Source organism: Haliotis rufescens, unplaced genomic scaffold (assembly GCF_023055435.1).
Source record: "Haliotis rufescens isolate VD_foot unplaced genomic scaffold, xgHalRufe1.0.p SCAF_21, whole genome shotgun sequence".
In the NCBI taxonomy this organism is placed as follows: domain Eukaryota; kingdom Metazoa; phylum Mollusca; class Gastropoda; order Lepetellida; family Haliotidae; genus Haliotis; species Haliotis rufescens.
The window spans coordinates 13,808,400-13,831,670 of record NW_025963902.1 but is presented as its reverse complement, the minus strand read 5'-3'; the positions used below and the strand labels follow the sequence as shown (position 1 = coordinate 13,831,670).

Genomic DNA, 23,271 nt, shown 5'->3' with positions numbered 1-23,271 from the left:
GTTGTTTGGTGGTTCCAGCTTGCGTGAACTGTGTTCGCTGGTCTCACAGTGGCAAATTCCTTGCTTCGGGAGGTGATGACAAGCTTATCATGATCTGGCAGCACAGCAAGTAAGAGACAGCTTAAAGCCCGTCTTATCCCTTCTTAACGAAGAAAGGGGGTCACCAGTGAACTATTCCACTTTCTCATTGTGATTGTTCCTGCCATAGTGTTTCAGGCACAGGTTACATGGAATAGGTCCCAAGTACTCCTAGTGAAAAAGAGACCCGTGAAGATCCGGGGTAGAATCGGTCTTCAGCAACCCATGCTTTCCATAAAAGATGATTATGCTTGTCGTAAGAGGCGACTAAAGGGGTCGGGTGGTCAGGCTCGCTGACTTTGTTGATGCATGTCATCGATCCAAATTCCGTGGATCAATGCTCATGATATTAATCACTGGATTGTTTGGTTCAAACTTGAATATTTACAGACCGCCGTCATATAGCTGAAATATTGGTGCGGCGTTAAACAACAAACCAACCAACCTAGTAAAAGATGACTTACCATATTCACCCTGGCAGCTTAGAAAACACACATAGGGACACGTATTCAAGCCATGTGTAGATCAAAGCTCATGATGTCAATCACTGGATTGTCTGCACCAGACTCCATTATTTACAAACCACCGTCCTGTGGCTGAAATATTGTGCGACGTTAGCAACAAATAAAATAGAAACAGTGACTGCATTACGGATGTTTAATCGGACTGTAAGCATGGTAAGAGTGTATTATTCTGTTCCACTGCTTGTAGGTTTGCCCGGCCGTCATCAGTGTTCGGGTCAAACGTCGTGAATGTCGAATCATGGAGGCCTGCATCTACACTACGGGGGCATCTCGGAGGTATGGCGTTCTTCTTCCTCATGTATTGTGTGTCTTTACAACCCTTGCTATCCCTGTTATTGGAAGGAAATTTATCCATAATTGCATAAACCAGTCGTAACAAAGTTTATCCAACAGCACGTTTCACATGTCAAGTATTGTATTCATAAGTACTAACATGCTTAAGCTCCTGACAGGGATATCTCAGGATGTGATTCTAATAAATGCTCATTTAAAATGACGAGATGTTTGTAGTCTCTATGTATCATAATGTATATTTAATGGTGTCTGTGAATCTTTACTTGTATCTCTGAATATTTACTTGTGTCTCTGAATATTTACTAGTCTCTCTGAATATTTACTAGTCTCTCTGAATTTTTACTAGTCTCTCTGAATATTTACTAATCTCTCTGAATATTTAATAGTCTCTCTGAATTTTTCTTGGTCTCTGAATTTTTACTAGTCTCTAATTATTTACTAGTCTCTCTGAATATTTACTAGTCTCTCTGAATTTCTCTTGGTCTCTGAATTTTTACTAGTCTCTCTAATTATTTACTAGTCTCTCAGGGGCGGTCGGGTAGCCTAGTGGTTCAAGCGTTCGCTCGTCACGCCGAAGACCTGGGTTCGATTCCTGACATGGGTACAATGTGTGAAGCCCATTTCTGGTGTCCCCCGCCGTGATATTGCTTGAATATTGCTAAAAGCGGCGTAAAACCATACTCACTCACTCACTACTAGTCTCTCTGAATATTTACTAGTCTCTCTGAATTTTTGCTTGTCTCTTACTAACAGATTCAAGACCGTGTCTATCCCTAATGTCATATTAGCGCACTGTTCACTTCTCATGTAAACATACCTGCAGGTTGTGCACCTGGAATACTCCTTTGCATTTTGCAAGAAATGCTGCTATCCAAAAGGATCTTGGTTAGGCTTTTTTAATCATTTAAAGTTATTCTTTTGAAGTGTGCATTAGATTTAACTGATATTGCTATTGATAAGACGCTCAATGAAAGTTAAGTCTGACCCTGTCCTGTTCTGTTGATATTCATGTAGACCGCCTCCGTGGTCTAGTGGTCATACCAAAAGATGTTAAAAGATGGTTCTTGTTGCTACCCTGTCTGGCACTCGGCATTAAGGGGCTAAAAGGACTGGTCGGCTCGGAGTCAGTATACTGTGTCTGAGTGGGGTATTCATGTTAGACTGCAGCTTGGTATCTCAGTGAGTGAGTGAGTTTGGTTTAACGCCGCTTTTAACAGTATTCCAGTTATATCACGGCGTGTCAGCTTAAAGTGGGAGGAAAGCCCCAAGTGATACAGGTCTCAGACTTTTACCACTTCAGTGAAACCCATGAGCACGGGTATGGTGCTGTCAAACCTAGAAACATGATCGGGGCGAACCAGGATTCGAACCCACAATCATAGGTTTCTGGGGTGCCCAAGGGACGCAACTCTGCACAGCGAATCGCGGCGCCTTAGACGACTGGGCCACCCATGCCCCCGGTATCTCAGTGAGCTAGCACTTTAAATCGGCATCAGTCTGGACAAGTACAAGAAGACGCAAGCACGCACTCATGCACGAAGATCTGGGTGGAGAATAAATCTTTAGTATCCATACTTGCCGTTAGAGGCGACTATGCTTGTCATAAGAGGCGACCCATGGGAATGGATGGTAGATCGATACTCAAGATGTCAATCCCTGGATGGTCTGGTCCAGACTTGATCATTTACAGACCGCCATCATTTTGCTCGAGTGTGACATTAATCAACAAACAAACAGATATCGTAGACTTGTCGGGGCTTCCCAAGCACTCATAAATAGATAGTCCCTGAGACAATGAGCTGTACAAGTGATGCTCTGTTTCAGATGTGCTAGACTTGGCGTGGTCCCCCCAGGACATCTGGCTGGCTTCCTGCAGTGTGGACAATACCATCATCGTGTGGAACGTGCACAAGTTCCCTGGTGAGTTAACATGTTCTGAGGTAGTCATTATGCAGGGATTTGTCTTGACATGCTCACATTAATTTAAATAAGAACTTTGCCAAAATCTCAATTTCAAGCAAAAAAAACCAAGTTTTTTTCAAAAATTGCCTGCCATTTTACAAGGATTCATGTAGGATTACAAACTACGTGGCTTAGCAGGAAAATAGGGGGAAAAAGAAATATTTTGTTCAATATATTTTTTTTATCATTGCAATGTGCATGATAATTTCAAATCCGCCTTGAGCCTCTTCCTCTTTATTGGTGCAGTTAGACTGCCTCCGTGGTCTAGTGGTGGAGCGTCCGCCCGGAGAGCGGAAGGTCCGGGGTTCGATCCCTGGCTGCGTCATACCAAAAGACGTTAAAAGATGGTACTTGTTGTTACCTTGTCTGGCGCTCGGCATTAAGGGGCTAAAACAAGGACTGGTTGGCTCAGGGTCAGTATACTGTGTCTGAGTGGGGTATTCATGTTAAACTGCGGCATGGTATCTCAGTGAGCTACCACTATAAATCGGCATCAGTCCGGACTAGTACAAGCAGCAACACAAACACACACACGTAAATGCACGTCGCTATATAAGTGCAATAATCTTGGACACGATGTTAAACCCCATTTCACCTCACATGTCATCGATGACCTAACCATGCATTTCTTTTTCCATGTAGCATTTTCAATAATTTACTGACATCACTGTGGTCCAAGTACACGACTGCCATCCATTCCATTCATTATCTATGCCTTAAAAGAACCAACTGGCAGCAATAGTGCAATAATCTTGGATGCGACGTTAAACCCTATTTCACCTCACCTATTGGTGCAGTTACTAGTGAAATGCAAGTCTCCTCTACCTGCATCACTTCGGGCTTTCCTCCCACATTAAACTGACACGCCATGATATGACTGGGATACTGGTTCTATTTCAGAGCAAGTTGCAACGTTGAAGGGTCACTCAGGCCTTGTGAAAGGGGTTACGTGGGATCCAGTGGGAAAGTACTTAGCCTCACAGGTAATGCTGCTTTCCCGGACACTCATTTGATGACAGTGAATTACTGATGAGATTATCAAGATTAAATATGTGAACGACTGTTTGCGATGTATTCAGTGATATCGCTAGAGATGGCTTCGGAATATTCTCATTGTTATATTTCCTTTTGATAGAATATTCTTCTATGTCATTACCAAATTTTTTAAAATCTATTGGACAAAATGGATGTCAATCAGTGTCCTAGAACTAGTGTATTGCAATAATACACCAATGCTTGAAACGTCTTGGTTCTGATGCTTCAGCAAAAGCCTTTTGAAGCATTTTGTTCTGGTATTAAGGCAAGGGGGAAGTATTAGAGGAGTACTGGGGCGTTGTGACTGTACGGCAATATTCCACGTGTTACAGTCAGATGACAAGACACTGAAGGTGTGGAGGACGTTAGACTGGCAGCAGGAGACTTGTGTGGCAGAGCCTTTTAAAGAGGTGAGTTGTCAGTCACAGCTTGTGACAGCTGCACAATACAGCTGTGCAATACAGACACACAACTCAGCTGTGCAATACAACTGTGCAATACAGCCACACAATGCAGCTGTGCAATACAGCCACACAATGCAGCTGTGCAATACAGACACACAACTCAGCTGTGCAATACAACTGTGCAATACAGCCACACAATGCTGCTATGCAATACAGCCACACAATGCAGCTGTGCAATACAGCAACACAATGCTGCTATGCAATACAGCCACACAATGCAGCTGTGCAATACAGACACACAACTCAGCTGTGCAATACAACTGTGCAATACAGCAACACAATGCTGCTATGCAATACAGCCACACAATGCAGCTGTGCAATACAGACACACAATACAACTGTGCAATACAGCCACACAATGCAGCTGTGCAATACAGCCACACAATGCAGCTGTGCAATACAGACACACAACTCAGCTGTGCAATACAACTGTGCAATACAGCCACACAATGCTGCTATGCAATACAGCCACACAATGCAGCTGTGCAATACAGCAACACAATGCTGCTATGCAATACAGCCACACAATGCAGCTGTGCAATACAGCCACACAATGCAGCTGTGCAATACAGCCACACAATACAGCTGTGAAATACAGACACACAACTCAGCTGTGCAATACAACTGTGCAATACAGCCACACAATGCTGCTATGCAATACAGCCACACAATACAACTGTACAATACAGCCACACAATGCAGCTGTGCAATACAGCCACACAATACAGCTGTGCAATACAGCCACACAATGCAGCTGTGCAATACAGACACACAACCCCTCTGTGCAATACAACTGTGCAATACAGCCACACAACCCCGCTGTGCAATACAGCAACACTGCAGCTATGCAATACAGCCACAAAATGCAGCTGTGCAATACAGACACACAACCCCACTGTGCAATACAGCCACACAATGCAGCTGTGCAATACAGCCACACAATGCAGCTGTGCAATACAGCCACACAATACAGCTGTGCAATACAGCCACACAATGCAGCTGTGCAATACAGCCACACAACACTGCTGTGCATTACAGTCAACACAATATGCACATTGTAGCTGCACAATACCGCTGTACAATTCGAACAACAAATACACAATGCAACAATTCACGTGCACAATAAGGGCACACAATAGGCTGCCCAATAAGAGCACACAATAGGCTGCACAATACAGGTGCACAATAAGGGCACACAATAGGCTGCACAATACAGGTGCACAATAAGGGCACACAAAAGGCTGCACAACACAGGTGTACAATGTAGCTGACATAAGTTGGGTCCGAACGTCAACAGGTTGGAAATAAAGGATGATTATATGAATGCTGTGACATCGTACACTGCCGGCTCAGGAGTTGCTCATAATATCAATCACTTGTTCAACTGGTCCAAATTTGATTATTTACAGAATCTTGCTGACTGTTAGGTTACACAACAAATAAGAAACAAGATGCTGTTGCTCTACTTTGCCAATTGTTGCTTGTTGTGACACGATTGTCTGACTATTCAGTGTGGCGGTACGACCCATGTACTTCGTCTCAACTGGTCGCCAGATGGCCACTACATCGTCTCAGCACATGCCATGAACAACTCGGGCCCCACGGCGCAGATCATCGAGCGGGATGGGTGGAAGGCAACGCTCGACTTTGTTGGACATCGGAAAGCTATTACTGTTGTTGTGAGTCAACACTGCCTCATGTACTCATTTGTAAACTCAAACATGAATCTTCAGCTTGCGATTTAGCTATGCTTATAGTTGAGCAGTCTGGTATTTTGAGATTTGTTTATGCAATAATTACAGCTTGGTCCTTCAAAGAAATGTGTTTCAAGAATGACAATGATCAACAGGGCTTGATTTTGCTCTATTAAACATGTACCAGTCCGCCCTGTTATTGAAAACTGCAACTTATATTTATGTCTACGTGCACCAAGTGCATGTCTAAAAAAAATTGAAGTTGTATATGACTTACCCTTATTGTCCAAACAACATCTGTCTTTGAACACACTCAAGTCTCTAAACTTTATTTACCACACTATATCACTAATCACAATGTAATTATCCCCCGTCCAACAAAGTTGGCGTCATGTTTCGTTTCTGGAGCATAACTCATAAACCGTTTAATATTTTTTCATCAATCTTTGCAGGTCTGTCAGGCACATGCTGAACTGGTGCCTTATGTATTTAGAAATTTTGGAAATTTTTATTTTTTACATTTCCATGGCAACAAGATTGACTTAGGTGCTGTGAGGGTAGGGTTCGTTTCCAGAGCATAACTCATAAACCGTTCAATATCTTTCATCAAACTGTGCAGGTTTGTCAGGTACATGAACTGGTGCCTTTTGCTATTTAGAAATTTTTATTTTTATACGTTTCCATGGCATCAAGATGGACTTAGGTTCCAAACTTTTCTTTTTTTTACAATTTCCATGACAAGTTCCACCTCAGTTAAAAAAGGTTAGGGTTTGTTTAGATTTAAGTATGTCATAAATTCTGCAACAGGGGCGGGGAATATAGCCACGTTAGTGGCAAACTCTTGTTTATAATTCATGACACATGACACAGTCATCAGAGTTTCAGGATTTTACTTATTTAGACGAGTTTATGCATCTGTGTTTCAGTTTTGAAATAATTATGAGACCAGGGTGCAACCTGGTTCAGTTTGGTGCAACTAGCTTTTCATGTCAACTTGCACCTAAGCAGGCTAAATCAAGTTGCTTGAATCGAGCCCTGGTTCATTTCTGATTCATTCATTATGAAAGTATTACATAATAATAACACTACTTTGTTTCCTTTTCATTACTTCTTAGACAATTGTAGACCCGTGAAGATCCGGGGTAGAATAGGTCTTCAGCAACCCATGCTTGCCGTAAAAGGTGACTGTGCTTGTCGTAAGAGGCAACTTACAGGATTGGGTCAGGCTCGCTGACTTGGTTGATGCATGCCATCGTATTGATCAATGCTTATGATGTCAATCACTGGATTGTCTGGTCCCCACTTGATTATTTACAGACCGCCGTCATATAGCTGGAATATTGCTGAGTGCGGAGTTAAACAACAAACAAACAGACATTGACCATTGTATGTTTACATTTACACTATATTTTTCTTCCAGAGATTTAACCCTCAAATTTTGACCAAAAAGATAAAGAAAGATTCCGGGAAGGTAATTTGGATTAGGTGCCTTAGTATTACCAATTATGAAACATTATCTTGGCAACAAATAAGATGACTAAATGGATTGGGTGGTCTGGCTTGGTCCATTGATTTCATGTCATTGTATCCCACTTGTGTGGATTGATGCTTATGTCAATCTTAATTGGATTGTCTGGTCCAGACTCAATTATTAGAATAGGTCTACAGCAACCCATGCTTGCCGTAAAGGGCAACTATGCTTGTGGTAAGGCGACTTACGGGATCGGGTGGTCAGGCTCGCTGACTTGGTTGATGCATGTCATCGATCCCAATCGCGTGGATCGATGCTCATGATATTAATCACTGGATTGTCTGGTCTAGGCTCGATTATTTACAGACCGCCGTCACATAGCTGGAATATTGCAGAGTGCGGCGTTAAACAAACAACCAACCAGTACAGTAACCAGCAGGCTACAGCATGGCCCCCAGGGCGGTCAGGTAGCCTAGTGGTTAAGCGTTCGCTCGTCACGCCGAGGACCTGGGTTCAATTCCCGACATGGGTGCAATGTGTGATGCCCATTTCTGGTGTCCCCCGCCGTGATATTGGTGGACATTGCTAAAAGCGGCGTCAAACCAAACTCACTCACTAACTACAGCATGGCCCACATCAAATGTACTGCGGATGATCCATGCTACAAGACTGTAGTGATGTGAGAGACGTGGCTGTGTGTGTCACCGTACCTTTGTGATGTTGTTGTTCATGTTTTCAACTTCTGGTCTTTATGACACAAGATTATTCACTGGACACAATATATGAATGGGCTATTACGTAAAACACTTTCTCATGCAATGATGATGCTTGAAATGGACTCAAGACCTGTATCATGAAATGTTTTGTTTTTTGTTTTTGCAGAGTCAGCAATATTCATGTTGTGCTATTGGAAGTAAAGACAGATCTCTTTCTATATGGGTAGGTACCCTGTCAATAGCTGTACATGTTGTTGAACCCGTGAAGATCCGGGTAGGATAGGTCTTCAGCAATCCATGCTTGCTGTGAAAAGCGACTATGCATGTCGTAAGAGGCGACTAACGGGATCAAGTGGTTAGGCTCGCTGCCTTGTTGATGCATGTCATCGTATCCCAATTGCGTGGATCGATGCTCGTGATATCAATCACTGGATTGTCTCATCCGGACTTGATTATTTACAGTCCGCTGTCATATAGCTGGAATATTGGTGTTAAACAAACAAACAAACAAACATGTTGATGACATTCCCTGACTGTGTTGTATCAAGACGGGGCACAGGTGGCCCAGTCCTGAGCCGTCAAAGGTGCTCCAGTTGGCTTAGATTGTGGGTTTTGAATCCTTGTTCGTCCACGCTTTTGTTTCTAGGTTTGTCAGCACCACTGCTCGTGAGTTTTGCCAAAGTGGTAAACGTCTGAGACCTGTATTAATTTGGGCTTTCCACCCATTAAGCTGACACACCGTGATATAACTGGAATACTGTTAAAATTGGTGTTAAAACCAACTCACTCACTCATGCCAAAAGACGTTAAAAGATGGTACTTGTTGCCACTCTGTCTGGTGCTTAGCATTAAGTGGATAAAACAAGGACTGGTCAGCTCGGAGGCAGTATACTGTGTCTGAGTTGGATATTCATGTTAAACTGCAGCATGGTATCTCAGTGGGCTAGCCCTATAAAACTGACATTAGTCTAGACAAGTACAAGCAGTCACACACACAGCCACACACATACACACACATACACACAACCTCACCTGACCTATATATTCTTTATTACAGTTGACTGCCTTGCGACGACCCCTGGTTGTCACACATGATTTGTTCAACAGCTCAATCATGGATATATCATGGTGAGTAGTGCAGCGAGTAGTATCAAGCAGATACTGTGATACTGAAAACTATTTACAATTGTGACTTCTTCATCCGTTTTCAGATTTGCTTTCAGCATATGAGTTCATCTTCACATTACACTGCTAGCAAGTTCTTAACATGCTTAGTTTTTTAAATTCAGAGGTATTTTAATTAAGTATTTTGAGATTGTATAAAACCTAATATTAAAACCTCTTCCAATGTGCTGATCCTGTTATCAGTGAAAAGCAGGTTCGGTCTACAATACCATAAAATTAGTTATCATTTATATATATTGACATGAATTGGGAAATTTTTATTTCCAATTTGGGAATTTTTACTATCATTTGGTGTAGACTTTGGCCTGAATATCAGCCTCTGAGACAGGTGTAAATACATCCCAAATACTTGTCAAAGCTGCATTACTTGTGTCTTGAGTCCCGTGAAGATCCGGGGTAGAATGGATCTTCAGCAACCCATGCTTGCCGTAAAAGGTGACTGTACTTGTCAAAAGAGGCGACTAACGGGATCGGGTGGTCAGGCTCGCTGACTTGGTTGGTGCATGTCATTGTATTCCAATTGCGTGGATCGATGCTCATGATATCGATCACTGGATTGTCTGGTTCAGACTCGATTATTGACAGCCCGACGTCATATTGCTGGAATATTGCTGAGTGTGGCGTTAAACAACAAGCCAACCAACATGTTTATGACATCCCCTGACTGTGTCGTACGATGTCAGTGCAGCATCAAACAACAAATAAGCAAACAAACAAACTTGTGACTTGACTCTCCTTTCTGTCCACTTCCCAGGAGTCAGAACGGCCTGGAGCTGATGTGTTGCTCTATAGATGGTTCCGTAGCCTATGTCAACTTTACTCAAGAGGAAATTGGTCATGCTTTGTCTAAACAGGAAGTGGTGAGTGATTTTGTTTCATAAATATCATGTGGATTGTTGCTAATTATATGAATCCGAGAAGATCTAGGTTAGAATAGGTCTTCAGCAACCCATGATTGTCGTAAGAGGCGACTAACAGGGTTGGGTTGGCAGGCTTGCTGACTACGTTGATGCATGTCATCGTATCCCAAATGCGTAGATCGATGCTTTTGACGACAAGCACTGGATTTTCTGGTCAAGACTCGTTTATTTACAGATCGCCGCCATATTGCTGAGTGCAGTGTTTAACTACAAACAAACAATCAATCACTGCATAGTCTAGTCCAGATTTGATTATTTACGGGCTGCTGTCGTAAAGCTGGAATATTCCTGAGTGAAGTCTTAAGCAACAAAACAAACATGAGCATTGATGATAATGTGTATATTCCTCGTGAATCTCGGAAGAGGTGGAGCTGAAAGCAAAGGATGACACTCAGCCTCTGTCTGTTAAACAACAAACAAAAACACAAACACAAACAATTCTGTATTAAGTCCATACTTGTTTGGTTGTCGGATTTATGAACAGTCGTTTTTCTTTCAGCAAACACTATTAGAGAAGATTTACGGCAAGAGTCTACCTCTGCAGTCCAACCTGGCCGCCAATGCAGCGAGTCAGATAATCGAGTCTGCGGCACTTTTCAATCTTCAGCTACAACAGAAAGAGAAGGAAAAATTCAACGACCTTGAGAACAAGAGCAACTCGTCCATGAAGGTCAACGGGGAGACGCCATTCAAGGTGTCACAAAAACCCAACACTGATGTAACGAGAACCTTGCTTATACACTACATAAGTCTGTCGCTAACATGACTGTCACTCTTACTAACAGTCTGCGTCTGTCTAGATTTGTCTCAACAGTTGTCCAAATTCAGAGGAATGTTAGCTAAATTTCTGAGGCTACAACAGATACTCATGTTAAAAAAAAGAAACATTATATATTTTTTATTATTATTGATTTATTTCCTGTTGAAATGAGAATTATTTTTTTTGTGATCTTAAAGAATAACTGTGATTTTTATGATGAGCTCTTATGAGCATTTTTGGCAGGAACATATTTCCACCAAAGTCCTGAAAATGACCCCTGAAAAAAAGTCCTGTTGCTAAGTGGGTAATGCTTTGTGAATTCTTGGTCAATAAATAGTAGTTAGCAACTATGAGAAAAATTGAATTAAATATATAATTTCATGTCATTTCAATTTCGACAACAGAAATATTGATACCCACTGTCACCAAAAATCATACATATTATTAATCAATTTGTTTTGGCCTGAGGAATAGTTTCAACTTCTATTTTTAACTGTTGATAGACCGCTGATTTCAGTTGTGAAGATTGGCTATGAAGAGTTATTAATAATGAAATCTGCTACAATGACTTTTTATTTGCTTAGTACAACCCTTTGGACAATAATTGTAATGGAATTTCTTGTACAGTCAGTAATTACAAGTTTCCTTGTAGCCAGACTTATGATGTATGTAATTGTTAAAAGGAAAGAAATTTGTTAGATTTTACCCTCTTTCTACTCTCGCTTTATTAGTGCATTACTCAACAGTCATTACCATTGTTAGACATCGTCAGTGCTTCACAAGCTTGTATACACTACACAACTCCCATCACCTGTCAGAAGGCCTGTGAAGTGCCGGGGTAGAATTGGTCTTCAACAAACCATGCTTGTCTAGTGGTAGAGTGTCCGCCCGAGAGCGGAAGGTCCGGGGTTCGATCCCCGTCCGCGTCAATACCAAAAGACGTTAAAATATGGTACTTGTTGTTACCCTGTCTGGCGCTCGGTATTAAGAGGCTTAAACAAGGACTGGTTGGCTCGGAGCCAGTATACTGTGTCTGAGTGGAGTATTCATGTTAAACTGCGCCATGGTATCTCATTGGGCTAGCACTATTAATCGGCATCAGTCCGGACTAGTACAAGCAGCCACACAAACACACACACGTACATGCATGTCACTATATAAGTGCAATAATCTTAGACGTGACTTTAAACCCCATTTCACCTCACCTCACCTTAAGATGGGACTAATGGGAACGGGTGGTCAGGCTCAGTGACTTGGTTAAAACATGTCATTGTATCCCACGGCTTCTGAGCAGTGTCATATTAGTCAAGGGGGCACAGGTAGCCCAGTCTTCTATGGTGCCGCAATCAGATTTGCAAAGTTGCATCCCTTTGGCAGGCCAGAATAATGATCAGAGTTTGAATCCAGGTTTGTCCCAATTCTGTTTCTGGGTTTGTCTGCACCATACCCGTGCTCGTGAGTTTCACCAAAACGGTAACGGTCTGACACCTGCCTCACTTCATTTTCCTGACTCTTTAAGCCAATGCACATTGATGTAACTGAAAAGGGCATTAAACCCCACCTACTCACTCACTTAGATCAGATCTTAGTGCTCGCTTCACAAAGTTCTCAGGAAATCCCATTACAGGTCACATCAGGAAGACATTGCGAACTTTGACCGACAAGTGAAACGACGAACAAGAAGTCAATGTTAACCAATCAGAAAGCAGCTCTTTTTTAGCTTTACTGCACTAGCTTCAAATTGGTGACTTCCATTCCATACTACACTTTGTAGACTGTTTGGACAAAGTTCGCAATTCAAAATTTAGAAAAGGCGACTATGCTTGTCGTAAGGGGCGACTAACGGGATTGGGTGGACCGGCTCGCTGACTTGGTTGATGCATGTCATTGTATCACAATTGTGTGGATTGATGCTCATGATGCCAATCACTGGATTGTCTGGTCCAGACTCAATTTACAGACTGACGTCATATAGCTGGAATGTTGCTGAGTGTGGCGTTAAACAACAAACAAACAAACAAAATTTAAACAGTGAACAAAAGAACGTTCTGGAATGTTGATGGCCGGATAGCATGGCAGTAATACCTACGGGCTATGGAAAGTCTCTTTCAGATCAAATATTTGTCCGATTGAAGTGAGAGATGGACAATGATTTTGACTGAATAAGCTGCAGAGGTCATAACTGTAGCTTAGAATACTTGAATGGATTGATTCATAGGTTAAAAATAGCAACTACACAGGTGACGGAGGAACATAGACAGGTGATGGAGGAACGTAGTATGTGGAGCCAATGAAGCACTGACAATGTCGTTAGATTCCTTGGTCATTTGTGTCTGCAATGTCTGTTGGTGGAGTAGTGGTATGTACATGTGATTGTCAGGGGGAGGATCTAGGTTCAACTCCAAACAGGTACCGCATGTGAAGAAAAATATCCTGCACAAAAAAAGTTAACATTCACCCAATATTTTTCATATGACTATAGTTTATCTTTTAAGTAATATACATTGAATATCTAACATGAGTTCTTGGTCACCCCTGCTGTGATATGGATGGATCATTCTAAAACATACAGGGGACGGTCGGGTAGCCTAGTGGTTAAGGCGTTCGCTCGTCATGACGAGGACATGGGTTCGATTCCCGACATGGGTACAATGTGTGAAGCCCATTTCTGGTGTTCCCTGCTGTGATATTGCTGGAATATTGCTAAAAGCGTAAAACCAAATTCACTCATTCACTCACTCATTCACTAAAAAATACAGTTGATCATTGTGTAGAGTGTGTTTCAAGGTGTTTTCCAAATTGAAACACAAAGGTTGACCTAGAATTAGGTACATACAGAATTAAATTGTGAAATCAATAAATAACTACACAGGGTCAATGAATAATCCATAAATTTTATGGAAACACACAATTTTGGGTTTACAATAAAAGTAAATACATTGGTTAAATAAGTGGCAGAAGCGAGAGGAAAGGGCCCCAGAAGTAATATGTTAGTGTGTTCATGTATGTTCAGAAATTTGTCACTCTCAAGTGTCTTGAGACCAGCCTTTCTCAGCTCTTGAATCCTGAATGTTGTTGGAAGCTGGCAGGAATTTGCGGTTTACAGACACCAATCCAAACCACATATGGCAAGTGGGTAAAAAGGCCTTCAATGGCTTTGGAACTCATCTGCTGGTGCAGATAGCGGTCAACATATCCTGACAGCATGGAATGTTGCTCACAATATCGATCACTGGTTTGTCGGGTCAAAAACTCGATTTGTTCAGGTCATGACTTAATTATTACAGGTCACTGTCATACAGAAAGAGATATTGCTCAGTGCAGCATTAAACAGCAAAAGAAAAATGTTATAAATTTGGCATGATGTTTCGGTCAGTTGGTTCGGTTGAAAAAATACATGCCAAATGTTATTACTGTACAGTATGGTCAGTACTCTAAACAAGTTCTGGCAGTTCGTGGATTTGGTCGAGTCCGTAAACCAATAAATATTATAAGACGTAACAGTATCACGAGGGGTATATGTGTTTTTTTGCATCCCGCCTTAGGTTTTATTCCATGCTGGAGGGGCTCTTGTGATCTGTCACGTGACTTTCATTGACTAGTGGACAATGTGCGGCTTCTTTGCTTTGTAGCAGGGTTCAAGATATTTATTCTCCCGCTAGGAAATCCACATGCGGCCTGTTTTCTGGGTGGCGGGTAAAAGAGATTTATTCTCCTGCTCAGAAATGTATTTCCCTCCCAGGCGGGATGCGTAGTAGTTTATCAAGATCACATGAACCATTCAGATCTCAACATTCTGAAAGGGAGGTGAGATGAACCCTGTTTGACCATACTCCCTCACTTGAAAGTACCACAGCCAATACAGAGTACAGACCATTGCAGACATGACTGTCCATTGAATCCAAGAGGCCACCCTGCCTTTTCTATAGAAAAACTCATCAAAGAACTCACACAAGATGTCGCCACTGGATTAGCAGTGTCAGAGATTTTGTTCTTGTGAATTTTTGAAATTCCTATGGAGTTACTTTTGGATGATTATTTCATCATGCAGACTGATTTTTGTAGCTGAGTCAGCAAAAATGACGAATTGTTTCAAACTTGTTTTGATTGGACATGTTTGGAACACCTTTTTTTCTCAACACCATTTTTGGTCCATGTGCAAAAGTTGTTTAATGTGTGTGAAGAACATGAATGTTTGCATATTGTACCCTACTCCAGCTTGCTTCTTATTGCATTGTATACTGGCCATATATCGGGGAAATTAAGAACGCTACGTTCCCACGTCTACTTTATATTCATGTTGGTTAATATTTACCAGAATAATTGATTGTGGTAAAATATCCAACCAAATCATGGCCACGTGTTCATTTTTATGCAAATTTGTGGTTACCATGGTTACCTGGTTATGTTCCTGCAGTCAGTAATACAGTTGTCTTGTTTATAAGGAACTGTGTTTGACTTTTCCCTTATTTTGATTCACTTTGATGTACAATCTTTGATTTTTTGATGTTGGTTGTATGTTGCTTAGAGCTGTGATTAAGGTGGTATGTTGCTAAGAGCTGTAATGAAGGTGGTATGTTGCTAAGAGCTGTGATGTGGGTGGTATGTTGCTAAGAGCTGTGATGTAGGTGGTGTGTTGCTAAGAGTTGTGATGTGGGTGGTATGTTGCTAAGAGTTGTGATGAAGGTGGTATGTTGCTAAGAGCTGTGATGTGGGTGGTATGTTGCTAAGAGTTGTGATGTGGGTGGTATGTTGCTAAGAGCTGCGATGTGGGTGGTATGTTGCTTAGAGCTGTGATGAAGGTGGTATGTTGCTAAGAGCTGTGATGTGGGTGGTATGTTGCTAAGAGCTGTGATGTGGGTGGTATGTTGCTAAGAGTTGCGATGTAGGTGGTGTGTTGCTAAGAGTTGTGATGTGGGTGGTATGTTGCTAAGAGTTGTGATGTGGGTGGTATGTTGCTAAGAGCTGTGATGTGGGTGGTATGATGCGAAGAGTTGTGATGTGGGTGGTATGTTGCGAAGAGTTGTGATGTGGGTTGTATGTTGCTAAGAGCTGTGATGAAGGTGGTATGTTGCGAAGAGCTGTGATGTGGGTTGTATGTTGCTAAGAGCTGTGATGTGGGTGGTGTGTTGCGAAGAGTTGTGATGTGGGTTCTATGTTGCTTAGAGCTGTGGTGAGGGTGGTATGTTGCTAAGAGCTGTGATGTGGAAGGTATGTTGCTGAGAGCTGTGATGTGGGTGGTATGTTGCTAAGAGCTGTCATGTGGGTGGTGTGTTGCTAAGAGCTGTAATGTAGGTGGTATGTTGCTAAGAGCTGTGGTGAGGGTGGTATGTTGCTAAGAGCTGTGGTGTTGGTGGTATGTTGCTAAGAGCTGCGATGTAGGTGGTATTTTGCTAAGAGCTGTGATGTGGGTGGTATGTTGCTAAGAGCTATGACGTAGGTGGTATGTTGCTAAGAGCTGTGATGTAGCTGGTATTTTGGGGGAATGGTTCAATGGCTGAAAGTCCACTAGAAGATGATGAAAGTACCATGGGATTTCTACATCATTTCTGATTTTCTTGACAAAAAGACGCTTTAAACAAGAAGCAAGTAATAAAGTTTCCATCGTTTTTGCTGATTCACAAATGACAATTCTGTGTGTAGAGTCATTCAGATCTCCCTGTCCCCTATCCTGTCTTTGATGAGTAGTTCACAGGTACCCAGTCTCACCAGGTACTATTGTTAGTGTTTTCTGTTACAGCCGAGAGATAAACAGATCGAGACGAAGACGGCTGATGGAAGGAGGAGAATCACGCCTATCTTCCTTGCTCCTCAGCCAGAGATCGGATTTGAGTAAGTTCACGGGGGATCCTGAGGGGATTCTAGCCCAGACCCTCATTAATGTGTTTGTTGTGTCGCTGCATTCAGCGATAATCCAGCCATATGATGGCGGCCTGTAGGTAATGAAGTCGGGCCCAGACAAACCAGTGGTCGATACTGTGAGCAAAGTACTAACTGTTCGGGTACGAAGAGACACCATGCTCCCTGCCACCGAGTTTGATCACCTTGTAGTCGCTGCTGACAGCCATCATAGGTTGTGGGGACCTAGTTTACCTGGAATCTACCCAGGGGCGGGATTGCTGGACAGAATAGGTCCCCTCATCACCCATGTTTGTGGCCCGGGGTAGAATAGGTCTTCAGCAACCCATGCTTGCCGTAAAACGCGACTATGCTTGTAAGAGGCGACTAACGGGTGGTCAGGATCGCTGACTTGGTTGACGCATGTCATCATATCGCAATTGCGTAGATCAAGTTGAAGATGTCAGTCCCTGGATTCTTTGGTCCAGATTTGAATATTCAGATACCAATGTTATACAGCTGGAATATTTCTGAGTGCAGCTTCATCTTCACGGTTCATAGGCCTTCACACAAGTAAACTGGGATCTTTGACTTTGCCTGAACTGAAATTCCTCTCTCTCCATCGTTCACTCATCATGAAACTCTTCATCCCACGCAGGGAGGCTCCTCTACCCTTCACAAGCAAAAAAATAGAATTTGCTTCGTCTGAAAGACAGAGCTCAATACAGATAGAGAAGCAGGATCGAGTGACGGGCCCGGGGATACAGTCCTCTCCCTCCCAGTCCCTCCAGTCCCCACCCCCGGGCAGCAGCCTAGGCTCCCAGGACTGTAAGACCCCCTCCACCAGTGACCCACACAAGGCCACCGACGCCAAGACACCTGCCTCTTCCGCCTCCACTGCTGTGTTTCAGGTACGGGAGTCTAAGGCTGGAAATTTTAGCATTGATACCGTATTCGACGTAATAAGCGCCCAGGGCGCTCTCAAAATTAGAAATAGGGGGCTCTTATTAAAATATTATTTTGGTGAAAAAAAAACAGTTGAAAGATAAATTTTGTGTTCATGTACGACAGATATATTTTTCCAGAATTTAATTGCCCATAATTAAGGTTGCATATAACACACGAGTGCGTATCATACGCGAATAAATAAGTCTTGTGAACATTGATCATCCGGAAGGGGTGCTAATTGGGATTGTTCACTAGCCAATATATTCGCAAATATCGCCGTGGGCGCTTATTAGAGCGGGGCGCTTATTACGTCGAATACGGTATATGAACCAAAAGTATCACAATATTTCAAGTCGAATTGAAATTCACAAATTCAGAAATTAACAAATGATTACGGTTATCAACAAAGCAAAACTAATTGCGACCGGCTTGCTGTATATAATGTGTCTGTTACACATGCATTGTGATCTTAGCAACATCCAATAAAATGACGGATAATTAGGAAGTGGAAAATATTGTGTGGGGATAATCCGATATATGGGCCCATTTCGCACCAAGACATTTGGGTTATTTTGTTACAGGTTAATAACAAATTACAGATAAAAGAATGAATGCAGTATAGTGTGGTTCATATCGCAATACATAAATTATTGGACCCGTGACGATTCCGGGAAGAATAGGTCTTCAGCAACCCATGCTTGCCGTAAAAGGTGACTATGCTTGTCGTAAAAGGCGACTAATGGGATCGGGTGGTCAGGCTCGCTGACTTGGTTGATGCATGTCATCAATCCCAATTGCATGGATCGACGCTCATGATATTAATCACTGGATTGTCTGGTCCAGACTCGATTATTTACAGATCGCTGTCATATAGCTGGAATATTGCTGAGTGCGGCGTTTAAACAACAAACCAAACCAAAACATAAATTATTGAATACGAAAGTCAGGCCATCACTGTTTTTAAGTGATAAACTTTTTTGTTCTGGTTCACATAACTTACATATTATTCAAAGCAGTGCTAGACTCACTCTCTCAATGGACATCAAGGTTCACACAGGCTTGAAAAGACTTGAATTTGACAGTCCAGAGTGGTTTTTCAATCCTGCCGTGAAACTGCTTTATGTTGTAATCTGCCTCCCTAAAATTCAGTCAAATGCATCAAACAGACCTTGTATTTGGCTACTGTGGTTAATTCTGTAGTAAGCTAAATATAGTGCAATCATATTTTTTTCTTATAATGCGACATGGCATTTAGCAACAGTTTGAGTATAATGTATCGATGAAACACTGGTCTGTGAACTCGAGGAATCTAATGGTGTAGTTGGACGTACATGTAGTTCCAACAATGAAATACATACATGAAATCTGTTTGAAAGCACATTTGGGGATTACTCTTTCACATTGAAGAATGTGATCATTGCCTTGAAAAGTTTTAGCTTTGATGCCTCAAGTTTGTATGTATCCTTTTTATCAGTGAATTCTCTGTATTTCAGCCGATGAAAGCCCTTGAGAAGACGCCCACAAAATCAGAAAAGTCGAAGTCTGTCCCAGTCCCAAGCACTACCACCACCACCACCCCAGCAGAGAAGTAAGTGTTTAATGTCCTGCCTTCAGGTTCAGTAACTGCTGCCTTGGTCCAGTGGTTAGAGTGTCTGCCTGGAGGGGCTTGTGGTTTGATCCTCTGTTCTAGATCTGTTTATTGAATGGTCACAGTGATATACAGTCGAACCCCCTTATCTCAAACCCAACAGGGGCGGTTGGGTAGCCTAGTGGTTAAAGCATTCGCCTTGTCACGCCAAAGTTCCGGGTTCGATTCCCCACATGGGTACAATGTGTGAAGCCCATTTCTGGTGTCCCCCGCCATGATATTGTTGGAATATTGCTAAAAGCAGCGTAAAACCATACTCACTCACTCAGTCAAACCCAACAGAACCGTGTTTTAACTTGTCGTCGGTGATTCTGCAATACCGGGGCCATTTGAAGCAGAAACATCTTTGGCATTTTTAGAACTTGACTACCATATTTGCAAAAAAATGTGAAAGCTTGATTCTGATTGGACCATTTGTGACTTTCAGCCAATGAACTGATAGTAAATTTAGACATATTAGGCAATGAAAATTAGGATGTTTACATGCAATAATAGAGGCAGCTTTCCGAGTGATGTAAAAAAAAATTGAGACAGCTAGTGACTACCATAATAATATACAATAAACCCATCTACAAGGATGGGTCAGATGTACCACTGAGGGTAAATATAACGCGCCTATCAATAGATTATTGCAAGAATCCCACAAGGCTGCGCTCTTGGCAGAATACTGATGTGGCTAATGCCAGCTTCGAGATAAAGGTACAAAATTCTATATCAAAGTTGAAGTTGGGACCTAGTCCAAGGTTTGAGAAAGCACTATATATATTTATCTCGAATTCAAAGGAAGCAATCAAATTTATATGTATTAATATATTGAGGAGGTCAGGACTGGAGAGCTGGTTCATTGGAGATAACCAGGTTCGAGATAAAGAGGTTCGACTGTTGCTGGAATATAAGGGATTTATCGAGACCTGTTTAGAGGCTGATAGTTTAGCATTGAATTCAGTGTTAAAATTCAATGTTAAAATATCTCTGAATTTAGGAAAATAATTTTTTGAGATAATTCCAATTTTGAATAACAAGTATTCTCATTTTACCTGACAAGGGTGCTTTACATTAAGACAAAGGGTAGATTAGAATCCAAGATGAATCCCTGAATAGTGCTGACTGGCTTGACATACATCACTCACTGTACAGGTCAGTCGAGGACAAACAGAAGGAATATCATCGTGCAAAACTCGCCTCTGGGCTGTCACTAAAACGGAAGATCGATGACCGGCGGCCAGGGAAAGTGGGACGACCGCGGAAGGCTGATAGGGAAGCAAGGGAGGCAGAGAGAGCAGCTATCAGCATATCCCAGTCAATCTCTACCCCGGTGAGACTTGGTACACTTTATGTGGGGGACAAACTTCATAGCACGGGTTCAATTCCCTGAGATGACAGCCATTACGATTTTGGCGAAATCATTACAATGTTATGAACCAAATATTGCCAGTAGGATTCAGTGAAATATGTTATGAATTTTGTCAAAAACTTAATTATTTTATTAGATATGAACCTGGCGACAATCGATTATTATGAATTATTCATAATCACTTCTTGTAGCTTTTGAAGGGATGTTGACAGATTTTGAGCTGTTTGGTGATAAAATATAATGCAAAGGATATATTTTCATCAGACATACATAAAATGATTACTAATGTTTTTTGGAACTTACTAACTTTAGAATCCAATTGTCTCAGATATTTCTGAGTGCCTCACTTTCAGATGGGCATTTCTAAGTTGCCCACATTGGCGTATGTGGTGGCTGTACTTTGTCTCCCTGCAGTGACAGGTCTGAAATATCACTGACCACAGGACACAAAACATTCACTAACTCGCTCACGATGGGGCCAAACTTCATCATATTCATTATTAGTAAGCATATTTTGTTTAGTAAATGTAATATTCACTAGCAAGATATGTTTATAATTGCAGCTTGCACCTGACCGAGAAATTGTACGTCATGTGCCGGTGCCTAGTGACCTTCACCTTCCCGTGCCAACCATTGAAAAGGCATCGAACAAACAGGTGAGGAAACTGTAAATGTTTTTCTGTGGTCGTTAAATGAAATATTTTTAAAAGGACGTGAGTTTTGAACCCCTCTATTTGGAAAATAACATATCATGGAACCCAATGACCCATAAAAAATAATTCAAAATTTGAAATTAAAACGGCAATTTTTTACTAATCCTGCATTACTCCTTAAAGCATTCACTGCTTACTTACGACAACTAGAAGGACAGCGCTGCGAAGGTCCTGGGTGAAGAAATAAAGTTGTTGTTCTCAAGTCCCAATCAGTGGCCTTCCGTCGCTGTCCTGTGACCTTGATGACACCTAAGGTCATCTTCACATCACTGCTTGTCGCAGCACAGCTAGGACGTGTCCAAGCGGAGCTCTCCTTTTGGATTAATTTTAGACCTTCAGTTTGTCTACAATCTTAAAAATTGATCTGCGATGGGTGATGTATTCTTTTCATATTACTTTCACCATGTTGTGTAGTTTTATGTGAATTAATTAGGCGTGAAAAGACGCTTGTCTTTTTTCCCGCCAAAATATTGTTGTTCGCCGCCATTTTGAATTGTGTTACAATCGTTTGCCTGCCAAGGTAGTCATATTGTTTACAATTCTCAGCTACGTATGTATAACATGTTCTTAAATATTACTAGCTTTGGCGTAACAGTGAGTTGCGTATACTAAAATTATTGTATACTTTTTCAACTCGTTAAAAATATGGTTGCCGATAGATTAATATCAAATCTACGGCTTTCTTCCAGTCCCGCTTCATCAACAATTCTTTTATTGCGTACCTATGTTTATGCGATTAAATAGTTTTTTGTTGGTATTTTTGGTTTTACATTGAGTTGCGTATATGAACTATTGTATACTCTTGCAACTCGTAGTTTTTGCCAATAGATTATTGTTCAATTCTATGGCATTCTTCCAGTACCGCCTCATCAACAATGGCGTAATTGTGTTTGTTTTAAACATATTTTATTGACATATATGGTCAACGGGATTGGGCAAAAGTTATCCAACTTAGGTGGCCCTTTCCCTACTCTATATGTACAGACATTGATTATACATATGTGTGTGTATTGATTATACATTATACATATATATATGTAATTGTGTAACTTATGATTGAGCGTGGTATTAATTGTCGTGGGAAAAATCTTACAAAGATTATCATCCACGTTGTTTGGTTTGCGCGCAGATGTGCTCTCCAAACCCTAAATGAAAATATAAATACCCTTGGTTTACATTGGGTTGCGCATACAAAAATATTGTATATCCTTGCAACTCATAAATTTGCCGATAGATTAGTGTTCAAATTCTTCGGCACTCTTCCAGTATTATCTCATCAACAAGGGTTTCATTGCGTAACATACCTTTGAGCATTTTACTAATTGTCGTGGAAAAAACCTTACAAGCTTATCATCCACGATTGGTTGGTTTGCGAGCGGATGTGCTCTCCAATCTCTAAATGTAAATAGCCTTGGTTTACATTGAATTGCGTATATAAAAATATTGTATACCCTTGCAATTCGTATTTTTGCCGATAGATTACTGTTCAATTCTACGGCATTCTTCCAGTACCATTTCTTCAATGGTTTAATTGCGTAACATAATTATGTTTGCTCGGTGTACATATTGTCGTGGAATAATCGCCCAAAGCTCTTTATCCACGGTCATAGGCATGCACGTAGATGTGCTCGCCAAAATTCAAAATGTAATTTTTATGTAAATCTCTA

The 23,271-nt window shown here is 41.5% G+C and overlaps 1 protein-coding gene across 2 annotated transcripts in view; it reads left to right on the top strand.

Annotated features, from left to right (window-relative positions):
* The window catches only part of LOC124153017 (protein HIRA-like), a 45,661-nt gene that overhangs the window by 5,720 nt on the left and 16,670 nt on the right, over window positions 1–23,271 (top strand). The window contains exons 4-19 of one of the 2 annotated variants that reach the window (XM_048401276.1): window positions 19–109; window positions 790–878; window positions 2,721–2,816; window positions 3,759–3,841; window positions 4,226–4,303; window positions 5,869–6,036; window positions 7,472–7,522; window positions 8,405–8,461; window positions 9,296–9,366; window positions 10,178–10,283; window positions 10,843–11,037; window positions 16,844–16,935; window positions 17,600–17,852; window positions 19,383–19,477; window positions 20,675–20,852; window positions 21,455–21,547. In XM_048401276.1, the coding sequence (XP_048257233.1) occupies window positions 19–109; window positions 790–878; window positions 2,721–2,816; window positions 3,759–3,841; window positions 4,226–4,303; window positions 5,869–6,036; window positions 7,472–7,522; window positions 8,405–8,461; window positions 9,296–9,366; window positions 10,178–10,283; window positions 10,843–11,037; window positions 16,844–16,935; window positions 17,600–17,852; window positions 19,383–19,477; window positions 20,675–20,852; window positions 21,455–21,547 (1,796 nt within the window). Of the gene's footprint in view, window positions 1–18; window positions 110–789; window positions 879–2,720; window positions 2,817–3,758; window positions 3,842–4,225; window positions 4,304–5,868; window positions 6,037–7,471; window positions 7,523–8,404; window positions 8,462–9,295; window positions 9,367–10,177; window positions 10,284–10,842; window positions 11,062–16,843; window positions 16,936–17,599; window positions 17,853–19,382; window positions 19,478–20,674; window positions 20,853–21,454; window positions 21,548–23,271 lie in introns of both variants that reach the window. The other variant, XM_048401275.1, reaches the window with a different exon arrangement.